Raw genomic sequence first — 12,284 nt, forward strand, 5'->3', positions numbered from 1 at the left:
GCTGTTCTCTCAAGTGTCCACCCCCAGTCTCCTCTTCTCTCCTGCAGCTACAAACAAGGTGAAAATCTGACACACTAAAATCACTCTGGGAACCTTTCACGACAGCGTGAACATTTCACTTGATCAAACTGGAGCCGGGACATTCCATGTCAGTCGCTAATGCGGGTTTTCCTTGTTTCTCAGAAACAAAGTCACTGCGCGAGCCCCTGTTTTTCAGCGCGTATTTCCTCTCATTTCTACTGGGCTCTTTTCTCCCCCTCGACAGGGATGTTGTCTAAACGATGCTCACTTATATAGATGGATGGTGAGATGGACGAGGCTCAGGCCGACGTCACAGCTAATTCACTGAACCATTCCAGCAGAGCAAATCGACCTCATCAGGGACTCTGTGGGTGGATTCAGCAGCACTTCAGTGCACTGTGGATTTCTTTTGTCTAAACACTCGTAAACAGAGGACTGCAACTGCCGGAGACACCCGAGCTAGACCTGTTGGAGTGCTTCTCTGTGGCACCCTACATTTCATGCTGGAATATTCCATCACTTTTAGTAATATTCTGGAGATTTCTGGAGCCAAAGTCCGCCAGCTTTTCTTGTAAATGAGTTCCCAGGTTTGGACTCATCCCTGTAACTGCACTGTCTTCACTCACACAAGCAAATGCGATCGTCTGAGCATTTGGTTCCCTCTCAAAGATGAAACTAAGGTTCAGTTGAGAGAAACCCCTCTGCCAACCACTCCATCTCTCGTGAGGCACTGGGACTTTGGATGGTTCATTTTAGTCTCATCATAGGCATCTAATCTTCAGAGTTTCCCCGTGTTGGATTCTCCGGAGCAAAGTCCACACGAGAGGATGGTGTCAGGAGCAACTGGTGGTCCCCCTCGGGTGTCTCCTTGGACGGTCCGGTGATGCTCCAGTTCAAACCCCTTTGCCCTCAGGTGGTCATTACAAGAGAACAAATTTCAGAGCAGATTTTGAGCTTTGCGTCTCCATGCGTAGCAGCCAATATACTTGTTGGCAGTGAAAAAAACACTGAAACTGGCATGACATCTTCAGTGAAACAGTGAGGTTTGACTGCTGGGATTGACAGGAGTGACAGGACAAGCAGAGTCCAGGAGGCTCACAAACGAAGGAGCGACTTGGAAGCTCTCTGGAGCCGCTGATGAGCTTGTCCATTGTTGTGCTTGAAAGTGGTCGTGTTTCTGCCCTCTGGCTCAGCTCTGTCCACCACTAACTTCCCCATGGATCAGGGAGGGGCATGTTGGAGCTCATGCCCAGCACCATGATCGTCCCTGCATCACCATGCAAAGTGTTGCACAGCGACTCCCTCCAGAGCCTGCGCCTTCATTTGCTTTATAAACTGCTTTTAAAATCTTGTCATTTCATGCTTCCAAACCCAACAAATCATCGAAATTGGAAATTTATTCAGTTAGTGACAATGAATATTGAGATGTCTCCATGGTCCTAATGTCGCCGGCAGGTGACGCAGTCCTCGCCACGAACGCAGGGTAAATTCGGCGGTGGCTCAAGGTCACATCCTCTATCACGTTTAACTTCGATTAATTAGAAGAATCTGAAGAAAAGTGGCCACTAATTTGGCCGTTGGTCCATTTAGTCCCGACTGCGCGCAAGAGCAGTGACGTAATCAGTGACCTACTGACGTCCCAGGACCCTGATTGAATCTCAAGTCCCCTGATGCGCGCGATGAGAAAGATCCAGGTGTATAAAACACCAGCGGATCCGCCGAGGAGTCAGTGAAGCGCGGAGAGAAGCGTGGAGATACACCAGCGAGTCAACAGCCGCCCACCGAGGAGCCTCGTCCGGACAACTGCACTGACTTCATGTAAGGTTTTACACACTTTCAGCCAGCTGCATGCGCGTGCACGCTCCTTTTATTCATGTTTATTCATGGTTGGCGGATGGAGGTACGAGGTCGCTAACTGTTCAGCGAGTCTTTACAACAAAAGCAATTCATCTCTGTGGAAGGAATGTTGGGACTTTTGAACGCGTCCTGCGTAATTACGCATCGGTTTCTGCGCACCGCTGACCGAGTTTTATTGGCAGTAAAATACTGAAAGCGAATATAATTTGGACAAGTAGGTGTCACCTTGGCTCTCCTCCCTTATTCAGCGGAGTGACGACAGTCATTACAAACGCCTATTTTACTCGTCGCTTGGCCATGCTCATGACGTTTAGGTCCGAGATAAATATTTTCTGAAGCCACTCTTTAGCTTTGTTTTCTAACAGCGGCGCGCTGTCTAACTATGCAGACGATGCCGATTACGAGTCCAGCGAAGTTTGGCGCTGTTGAAATGTCTCATTTCACACACCATGTCGCGTGCTTGAGGTGGAAAGTGTGAGTAAACAAGGCGAACCTCTTCGAAACGCCATTGTGTCTACGGTAAAACATTCATTGTGAACAGCTTATAAACTCTGATGTTCTCGTTTTAAACAGTCATTTGCGGGAAGTAACATTGGTTTGCCTTTTTTTTTTTAACAGCCCAAGAAATGATTGAAGTTTGCGCTTCACATGAATAAATCCCAGAATTATGATCAGCTTTTGTGTATTAAACGTGACGAACTTGATAGAGTCATGTATCGCATTTTTCTTTTCGGATTTTAAATTGTGAGCTCATCGTCCAAATATATGCTTATTACGGAGAGCAGTTACATTTTGTTCGATTATTATTGTCTCTGTTAGATCCAAGGATGGAAAATATATAGAAATATGGAGAGTGGAATGGCAACAGTCGCTCAATTTGTATCTATTATGCATGATATATGTATATATTTTTTGTTTATTTATATTTATATTACAAAATAAATATATTTTTTAATTTAAAAAATATACGGGTCGGTTGTAATTATTTTGCCCACCAGCCATCGATCCTCATATTTCTCAACATAAGATGGGCTTTTCAGTAGCTAAAAACCTATATAGCTTATAATAATAATTTATTTAATTATTATTAAAATTTAATTAATTTATTTATGTATCACATTGACGTTTGATTTAATTTTATTTCTCACATTCTCACATTAGATTTTTACTGGTGATATTGACTCAGATTTATTTTTCTAGTTTGTATGTTGTCTGTGATGATGAAGATGATGATTTTCAATTCATCTCCCAGTTTTCATCTCCCTGTGTGAAGTGATTTCAACTCCACTTTCAGACTGCTATTGTTTCAGACTGAGTGTTCAGGTGTATAATCCCCGCTCCTCCCGTCCGATCCTCATCTCCTGACAGGTGAAACTGACTGGCTCGTTTCTCTCCCAGGTGTACAGCAATGGTACAGCGCTGCGGCCCGCAGCTCCTTCTTCTGTTAGCCCTGTGCAGCGTGACTCTGAGTCTGCCCTACACGTCCATGAGGTGAGGCGGGGGTCTGCAGGAGCTTCTCCCAACTCAGAATGACATGCCGTGATCTGTTCTCCGCCGCTGTCATGATGAATGTCAGTGGAGCGCTGTGAGCTGGAGACATGCAGCTCCTGTTCTGATGGCAAATGTCATATTGTGCACATAGAGAGCCTCCGGCGAGGAACATACAGATACTTTATCTAAAGAACCCACCTAAGATGAGTCCAGGTGTGACGGTGTGAGGACATTTTTATCCAGCTGGGAGCTCCGTTTGGGGTTGAATGGCTGATGTTCATTCCATCCACGCTCAGCATGAGTGTGTGTGTGCGTGTGTGTGTGTTGCAGACCCACCAGACACGCAGACGGACTCTTCACCAGCGGGTACAGCAAGCTCCTGGGGCAGCTGTCAGCACGGAGATACTTGGAGTCACTGATTGGGAAGCGAGTCAGGTGGGTGAGGATTCACCATGAACGTGGCAGGGACACTGGTCATGAACATCTGGTTACTCACCAATGACCACGTTCCACTCTAGAGAGCCTGGCATTGTCCAGGTCCTGGCATCAGTAGGACGCAGCCCAAAACACACATGGGGCTCCTGACATGAGGAAAATGTTCCAGAGTTTCTACATCTGAATGGAAACAATGGAGCATAGTCTGAGGAAGTGGTGGAACCTGTTTCAGACAGAAAAGAGAGCGCCCGTGTGACCCGACCTCATCACGCCTTCCTGTCTCCCTGCAGTGACGAGCTGATGGAGGAGCCGGTGAAGCGACACTCAGACGCCATTTTCACAGACAACTACAGCCGCTTCCGCAAACAGATGGCCGTCAAGAAATACCTGAACTCAGTGCTAACAGGGAAGAGAAGGTAACGCTGGTGTCACCAGAGAGAAACCACCTGAAGTGGACGCTCATTATTTAAAGCCCGCCCCTTGTGGCCCACGCCTTCAGTTGTCCAACCGACCAATCGTATTCTAGCAGTCAGCCGACTCCTGAGATTTTCATTTCTATTCAGCCGCTCCAGGATTTTGTGACAACATGAGAGGAAATAAGAACCTTTGGAAATGAGCTCATAAAAAACTAGAGTCCGTTTTTAGCTGAAAAACATTCATTTGACATGCGAAGAACACGCAGAGCTAATAAAGAAATGAATAAAAGCAGAAGCTAAACAAAAGCTGATGATCAAATAGGTCCATCTTGTTATATATTTTTTATTTTCGATAAAAAAATGTATCTAGTTGATGAGAGATGAATTCATCTCAATGAATCGCAGTTTAATGGTAGAAGAATATTTGCTATATGACTGAACCAAATGATGGAGCCACACATCCATGTAAACAACAACATATTGTTGATTCTGCATCAGTCTGACAACAGCACAATAAACCACCATGGTGTCTATAGTCAAGTTTTTATATCACCTGATTTCAACTCAAGCTCTTGCCATGTCTTGAGAATATTTGTATAAGAACTTCAATTTTAGCAGAATTCCATGTCCATTCAGGTTCCGTGTTGTCTGGAGAGCAAACTGTTCAATGAAATGGAATTATTGTCATCATAATTATTTGGGGTTTTTTGTAATTCCCACCAAGACGTCCTACAGATGGCGCTCCTGAGAGTTGAACTGAAGCTGCGCACAGAGCAGTTAGAAGCATGCAGATGAAGTCGCTCTTTAGTTAGCACGCTAGGTCGCATTAGCGCACAGGCCACGTCTCCCCGCTGGGCCAGAGGAGACCGTCAGAAAACCTCGGCTCCCACCATGAGAAACAACACTTGGATGAATGGAGCCATGTTCTTCCTGAAGCTTGACTCCAGAAGCTTCATCAGATGGGATGGGTTTCAGTCAGGTGTCCCCCTCCTCCCCCCACAGCCTAGAAGATCCTGGTGCCAGTGAGGCAGAGGAGTCGAGAGACGAGCCCAACGCCTTTCAGGAGAGCTACGATGACATCACCGTGGACCATCTCCTGAACAACTTTCAGCTGGTAGGAACACAGCGCGCGCCGTCACGTGGAACTGGCCTGACTCCAACTGCCTGTCTGTTGCAGCCACTTTGAGGCGCCAGAAGAAAGAAGCCTCCACTCATCTCCACTGAACCATCCATCCCTGAACATCCCAAACAAAATCAGTGTATGATTCCATTTCTCCTGCCGCCGATGACGCCAGCAGCGCCACGGAGCGCTCCGCCTGAGTCCGGCTCTGATCATCGGCTTCATGGACGCTTGTGCCCAGTGCGCTTCACATTAGGTGACCCAGATGTTTGGCTGCTCAGAGCTGAAGGTCGCCCTGCGCCCGCTCTGGAACCTTCTCAAGTGACTCTACACTCCACGTAATGCATGCAGCCTCTGCTCTCCTGCCAGCCGGGGGAGAGCCAGTCTGAGTGAGGAGAGAGGGTTCCATTCCACTCCTCCACCTGTGTTGACCACAACTGCTTTGATCAATAAAGTACATCGATCTACCCGTGTGGTGACCGTAGACGCCCACAATGTCGAGTCCATTTGCCGGCTGCTGCTCTGTGGCTGGATGTGTTGACCTGAGAGGTCGAGACGACCCTGGGAGAGTCACAGTGCTGCGCAAAGAGTCACGGGAGCGCTGCGTTTGTCAGCTGTGTGTGTGTGTGTGAGTGGACTTGCACAGCTGCATTTGTGGGGACCAATTCTTGCTGGTCAAAATAACCGAGTGGGTCTCAGTCTGGTTCAGGTGAGCCATGTGTTTAGGGGGAGAGGCTGGGGAAAGGGTGATGGCCAGGGGAGGAGGTGCCCACAGGGATGGGAGACAAAGGTGCGTGTGTGTGTGTGTGTCTGAGAGGCATTAGTGATTGGAGTGGAGAGGCTTCTCTCATTAACTCTCATCATGGCGGATCTTAATGGAGCAAACAGAGTAAAAATAGACACAGAGACCTGGACGCTGCCTTTTAACAGGGATTGCTTGTGAGTGGCTCTGAACCAGGTCTGCTTCACCGTGACGTGGTTACTTGTCTCTGAAGACATTCAAGTTGAAATGTCCTCCACAAATACGGATGACAGTGGCTGCCAGCGAGTTCCACTTCCTGTTTGTGCGCCGCCTCAGGAGCCCCCCTGCCGGAGCTGGAGAGACGTGCGCGTGTGTGTGAGAGAGAGAGACGATGGTTGTTTTCCCCTCCAACACTTCACTCGGCGACTCAGACTTCCCATCTCCCACACAGTAACAAGCATGGGATGGTGGGAGCAGGAGCGGCGCGCGGGTGAAGCCGACCCTGGCTGGCATGCGTCATCTGCGGCGGCCTGTAAATGTCAGAGGTAAAGCCGGAGCGTCAGAGGCCTCGCACCCGCCTGCTGCCTCCTCACTCTCTGACGAAGTCTGGTTCCAGCAGAGGTTTGACTGAAGGCTGTTCTCTCTCATAAGTCGCCTCCCAAGCTCCTGGCCCCGCTGTGAAGGCTTCACGCCTGGAGACTGGTGACTTCATTCAGGACACAGTCATCACTGGCCGAGTCTTAGAAGGAATCCGAATCTACTGGGACTGGGACACCCTCCTCAAAGAAACTCCTCAACACGGAAAAACCCTCAGTGTTTGCTCTCAGATTCACACTGTGTCATGGACAATAGAGGAGGAGAAGAGGCTCCGCTCGGACGCCGTGTCTCCAACCTCCCGCAGGCTCTGGGAGAGGCGCTGCTGGAGGCCTCGCTGATAGGGGGCTCCGCCAGGCGGCGGTAGGCAGACAGCTCAGCCCGTCTCTTCACCCGAGGGTCAGATGACAGCACAGCTAAGTGGATGGTTGACCTCCGTCCTCGGGTGTCCCGGGCCTATGAACAGCCTGATGCTGGAAAGTGGTGTTCGTGATGGACAAACCGTGACTCCAAGTCCAACAACCGAGCACCGCGGATTCAGAGCACCTCCCTCCAGGTCTCACTGTCGCCCCGCAGTGGAACCAGAGGAGCCATGATGAAGAGGGGCGAAGGAGGTGGAGTGGGCCGACTAAAGAATCAACACAGCGCCATCTTGTGGCCCAGGCGCTTCCGCTTCTGTCGAGTGAGTGGAAAGGCTTTCAGGATTTGGAAAGTGGGAATTCACTCAGAATTCAAGTGCTATCAAGTTTTGAATATATCAGAATCCATTTAGTATAACCATTATAGAGTTTGAAATAAGACCATTGATGAAAACGATGCCAATAAGGAAGATCAAAGTGGCTTGATTCAAGGAAGACAGACCCAAGATCATATTAGACCCACTCTCCATATTGCACATCATATCAATAAAAAACATTCAAATGCATCACTTGTTAGCTTAGACGCTGAAAAGGCATTTGAGTCAGTCGAGTCAGATGGAGAGATTTGGTTTTAACAAGCAATTTATGAACGGTCTTAAATCATTACACAGTCATCCTACAGCAAGACTAAGAATAAAGGGACACATGCCTGAGAGGTTGGTGCTGTCCAGGGTTGCTGCCTCAGTCCCTCTCTCTCTCTGCACTTCTCATAGAAGCATTGGCACAAACAATTAGGGAAGCTAAAGCGGAGCTAGAAGGTGTTGAGTTTGGCACAGAAAAACACATCATCGCCTTGTTTGCCGATGATATTATGGTATATCTCCTAAACCCTCGTTCAACCTTCGCTAAACTCATGGATATTCTACAACGATTTGGCGTCTCATCTGGATTCAAACTCAATACTCCCAAAACACCAATCCTCTCATTCAACCATGCGCCAAGTGAAACACTAGAACAGTGCTATAAAGTAAAGTGGGACTCAAAGATGATCAAATACCTCGGCATATTTTTGACACATAATTGGAATCAGCTATTCAAAGCAAATTATAATGATATGAAGCAAAAAAAAATCAACTTTTTTAGATTGGTCTACACTGGTGATGGACTTTAGTACAAGAATTGAAGTCATTCAAAGGAATCTTTTACCAAGACTATTGTTCCTCTTTTTATCACTTATCAGTTCAGATCATTTCACTTCTCCTCATGGAACAAGATGATATCCAGATTTATATGGTCGGGAACTAAGCCAAGGATCAAATTAAGAACAAGACAACTTGAAAAAGACAAGGGTGGATTGGCAGTAGCAAATCTTAAAGAATACTTCTGTGCTGCTCAACTAAGATGCACTGTACAGTGGTGCTCCCCGATTATGATGCAAAATGGAAAAGACAGAGTCAAACTTGTGCACTTGGAAACTATGTTGGTGGAAAGAAGGCTGACGGAAGAAACACGAGAGAGCAACATATTAAAAGAAACATTTAAAATATGGCGACATGTGACTAGAAAGTATCATTTGGATGATGACTGCAAACTTTTCATCTGGCCATCCTCAAATTCAAAATCGATTCCAGCAAAACTAGACAGCACATTTGATAACTGGAGACATAAAGGGGTTACGGCAATTTGTCAATTAGTCGAGGGTAACAACTTTACAACTGTACTTAAATTAAAATCGGAAAAATAAACAGTAAAAAAAAACCTATGCCAATAAAGCCATTCATTCGATATGAATCATTTTCAAGGCCATTTTAGGCTTCAAATCAAAATATTCTAAAATATTCTTTGCCTGTGACCGTGATCATTTGGAAGCCAAACAACTGCCCTGGTCCTGGAGGAGCTGTGACCGGGACCCGGGGCTGTTTGTTGGTGGACCTGGGCTCATCAGCAAAAGACTTATTCTGCCTCTTTGTCACAATCGAAGCGGTCATGTGACCCCACAGTGGTCCGCACGCGCACCAGGCAGTGACGACACTGGAATGTAAAACTTTACGTTTATTCAGGGGAACACCGTGTGCATGAAACAGAGCTCTATAAAACATATGTACAATCCATTTAAAAGCGACATGCAGCATATTTACACGTTCATAAAAACAAAACTTCACATTGTGTTTTTTGGCATCATGATCGCGGGACACCGACGGCGCGCTCGGTCCCGGGAAGATTGTCCGGGTGCTAAAGTGCTCACCAGTTTGTGCGACCCAACATTTTTTTGCTACAACCGTCTGAGGTTTCTTTTGCTGCGGGCACTGCCGGGCAGGATGGGGGTGCTGCCGGAGCTCAAGGCGCAGGTCCGAGGCTGGACCACTCGGCAGGCAGTGGAGCCGTGGTAGGAGCCCAGGCAGCGGGTGCAGAAGTCGAAGAGGCAGCTCTGGCGTGTGCATGTGGCCCGCTGGACCTCAGGGTAGTGAGTGGCTGGAGACCGGCAGTGTTTGCATGAGCGCAGGGACTCGTGGGTCTTCAGGCCGCTGCTGGCCTGGGAACACACAACACAGGGCTCGTGAGCGTCATGAGCAGGTGCTACAGTGCCACCGCAGAGGTCACATGGCGCAGCAGCACTCACCTTCAGGAAGTCTTTGAAATGCGAGGCCTGCGAGGCTCTGTGGACGCTGTTGATGGGGGTGGATGAAGAAGGTGGTTTTGGGGTGCTGGCCAGACGCTGCATGCAGGACAGCACCACCCGGGTCTCGGCCACGTCCCGCGTCAGCTCGCTCCTCCTCAGGGAGTTGGTGGACTCCTGACAAAGACACGGCCACAGGTCAGTGCTGCACTGGAGTCAGCGCAGGTGAGGAGACTCCTGGGTCGATCCTCCTCACCTGAAGCTCCCGTTCCGCCTTCTTGCATCTTCTGAGTGCTGCAGCGTCTTCACAGATGATCTGCCTCCAGGTCCGGCTCACCTTCTTACAGCTGTGAGCAGACAGCAGGTGCATAAGTAGGAGTCTTCCTTCCTGCCGTATCAGGCATTCGTCCTCAAATGAACTCACCTGATGAGATCCATCTCCCCCAGCAGGGCCAGGATCTTGGTCAGGATGACCCTCATGTTCCTGTACAGCAGTGACTGAAATACGTCGACAAACTCCTGGCCCATGTGACCACCGATGACCCGATCCAAGAGGTGACGTTCGGCCTCTTCTGAGACGACGCTCCAGTCATACCTGAGAAGATTGGTCTTCGTGAGGCATATATTTAAAAGCATGCTTCTTCTCTACAAACAGCAGAATCAACCTGGCAGGCACCGAATCCAATACCTTTTGGTCCTGGCGTAGCTCGTGGCCAGCCGCTCGCAGACAGCTTGCTGAAAGTCCTGTATGGGCAATTTGGGCCGGTGCTCCAAACAACGGGTGTCTATAGGGGATGCCTTCTCTGTATGAGAAACGTGACCCAAAATGAAAGTTTTGGATCTTCTCCGCTCTCCGTCCTCCTCCCTTGTCAAGTCCTCCAACTGGCTGTTGTGCAAGCTAAAGATCCCACTGTCCTCAAAGGAGTCCTCCCATGTCAGCTCATGCTCCTTGTTTGTGCTGTTCTCCTTCCCTGGCACCGTCTTGGTGTTTGGGAACAGCGACCTGACCGCTTGGCGGGGTGGACAACTTGGTTTGGGGGCCAGGGGTCCCTGTACGGGAGAAGGTTTGATCTGAACCTCCTTGGCCTCTGCACTGGAGTGTTTCCTGAGTCTGGCAGCATCACAGCAGGGGGACTTCATGGCGGCGTCACTACAGTCCTGCAAGCACCTGCGGTCGTGGCAGTTTTCTGCAGAAGAGAAAAGAGCCCAGCGTTAATATGACACCAGCTTTGAAATGTGCATGGATGGCCATTGTGAAAACACATCCAAGAAACTCTGACAAAGAGTTTGGTTCCCATACAGTCGAATGACAAGGAACCACGGGGGAACTGGAACAAAGTTGGACCTTTGTGTTCCAGCAGCGTCACACACAAATGTGTGATGAAGGTTGTTTGGCGTCACTTTTGACGTTCTGTTCCATGAAGTGCAGTTGGATGAAAAACTCCAGAAGTCACCCGGTTGGTGAGATCCTCCGAGCAACCTGCGCCTCCAAACTCCTCTTCCTTCACCAGCTGCATTCAGTCTATCCAAACACACACCGGTGAGGCAAATGTGGTGCTGACAGATATTGGGATTATTCCTAAATCATTTCCCAGACGTGCCAGAGTCTGCTACAAGCGACTGCCACTGCTTTACACTCCGACTCCATGTCAAACTAACCGAGGTAACATTAGTCCTGTCGTTGTTGGAGATGAAAAGGGCTGAGGTCATATTCTGGGGTTTTTTTTTGTAAGAAAGAAGCATGTCCCGCGCTGCTAACAGCTCATGGTACTCGCAGCAAAGTCTGCGAAAAACACCACTAAAGCAAGCATCCGAAAACATGGTCACAAACTCCCTCTAACAACGAAGTGGTTGCGCTCACTACATCACGATTGAACGTTTCAACTTTACATCGAGGGGATCCGCCATTTTCCTGTCCATGGAAATCGCTTTTGGCGCGATGGCGAGTTGGCGGAAAACCCGTCCGATAATGAAAACAGCAGCAGACACAGAGCCGACATTAGACGACAAGACTGACGAACTATTTATTTGTTGTTTAGAATCACGATGCACAAGATGGTGCTTTCATCATTTTGAAGAACTTCACCGCCAAACACCCCCCTCACACACACTTCCCGGGTCTTTTCGGCGACACCATGAACACAAACAAAACCACGTATTATTACCACTAACCGCAGTATTTCATGACTGGACCACAGGTTAGTGCTATTAGACACGCTGTGCCAGAGGGCAGCGCCACTGAAAACAACATGAATGCTGCAAAGCACAGTAGCGAGTCTGGGTGCAAAAACAACCGCACGGCTGCTGAATGGACGCGCATATTACCTGACGTTTCCCGACCCTCGCAGAAGAGAAGAAGACCCACGGGCTTTCCACTTTAGCCGCTGAAAGACTGCAGCGGGTCAGACCGTCTTTAAATGATCCGCGGACGAAACTGCACTCGATTTGGGCTCCAGTTTGAAATCGGTGGGCAAATGGCGGAAACCAATCAGAACACAGCGACGATGTGCCCCTTTAAAACGTCAACCAATGGGCGCAGAGGAAATATGTCGACGTCATCACGGGCGTGCTGTGTCCGGTTGGTTTTTGTCTTCCGATGGGAAACACGAACGTTCATAAACGCGCCACTTTA

At 48.6% G+C, this 12,284-nt stretch overlaps 2 protein-coding genes across 2 annotated transcripts; one reads left to right on the plus strand and one right to left on the minus strand.

Moving 5' to 3' along the window:
- The first annotated feature begins 1,714 nt into the window (after positions 1-1,714).
- vip (vasoactive intestinal peptide) lies at positions 1,715-5,766 on the plus strand. Its single transcript, XM_053875489.1, has 6 exons — positions 1,715-1,839; positions 3,277-3,369; positions 3,700-3,804; positions 4,095-4,220; positions 5,223-5,334; positions 5,398-5,766. Coding segments are annotated over exons 1-6 (447 nt in total). The 5' UTR covers positions 1,715-1,837; the 3' UTR covers positions 5,407-5,766.
- Positions 5,767-9,106: 3,340 nt separating this feature from the next.
- Positions 9,107-12,112, minus strand: fbxo5 (F-box protein 5). The gene is made up of 6 exons (XM_053875615.1): positions 11,978-12,112; positions 10,341-10,839; positions 10,077-10,247; positions 9,909-9,999; positions 9,656-9,829; positions 9,107-9,568 (listed from the first exon to the last, which is right to left on the minus strand). Exons 2-6 carry the CDS (start codon positions 10,790-10,792, stop codon positions 9,308-9,310), a joined length of 1,149 nt encoding a protein of 382 aa, XP_053731590.1. The 5' UTR covers positions 10,793-10,839; positions 11,978-12,112; the 3' UTR covers positions 9,107-9,307.
- Between the last annotated feature and the right edge of the window lie 172 nt (positions 12,113-12,284).

The sequence above is a fragment of the Synchiropus splendidus genome, chromosome 9 (assembly GCF_027744825.2).
Source record: "Synchiropus splendidus isolate RoL2022-P1 chromosome 9, RoL_Sspl_1.0, whole genome shotgun sequence".
Classification (NCBI taxonomy): domain Eukaryota; kingdom Metazoa; phylum Chordata; class Actinopteri; order Syngnathiformes; family Callionymidae; genus Synchiropus; species Synchiropus splendidus.

What these genes read in the sequence shown, in the direction of transcription:
- vip (XM_053875489.1), top strand. An exon ending in CTGCCCTACACGTCCATGAG is followed by an intron (nt 3,370 to 3,699) that starts GTGAGGCGGGGG and finishes TGTGTGTTGCAG; the next exon opens with ACCCACCAGACACGCAGACG. An exon ending in GTGCTAACAGGGAAGAGAAG is followed by an intron (nt 4,221 to 5,222) that starts GTAACGCTGGTG and finishes CTCCCCCCACAG; the next exon opens with CCTAGAAGATCCTGGTGCCA.
- fbxo5 (XM_053875615.1), bottom strand. Translation starts at nt 10,792, where the DNA reads ATGAAGTCCCCCTGCTGTGATGCTGCCAGACTCAGGAAACACTCCAGT. An exon ending in GGGGAGATGGATCTCATCAG is followed by an intron (nt 10,000 to 10,076) that starts GTGAGTTCATTT and finishes GTCTGCTCACAG; the next exon opens with CTGTAAGAAGGTGAGCCGGA. An exon ending in ATTTCAAAGACTTCCTGAAG is followed by an intron (nt 9,569 to 9,655) that starts GTGAGTGCTGCT and finishes GTGTGTTCCCAG; the next exon opens with GCCAGCAGCGGCCTGAAGAC.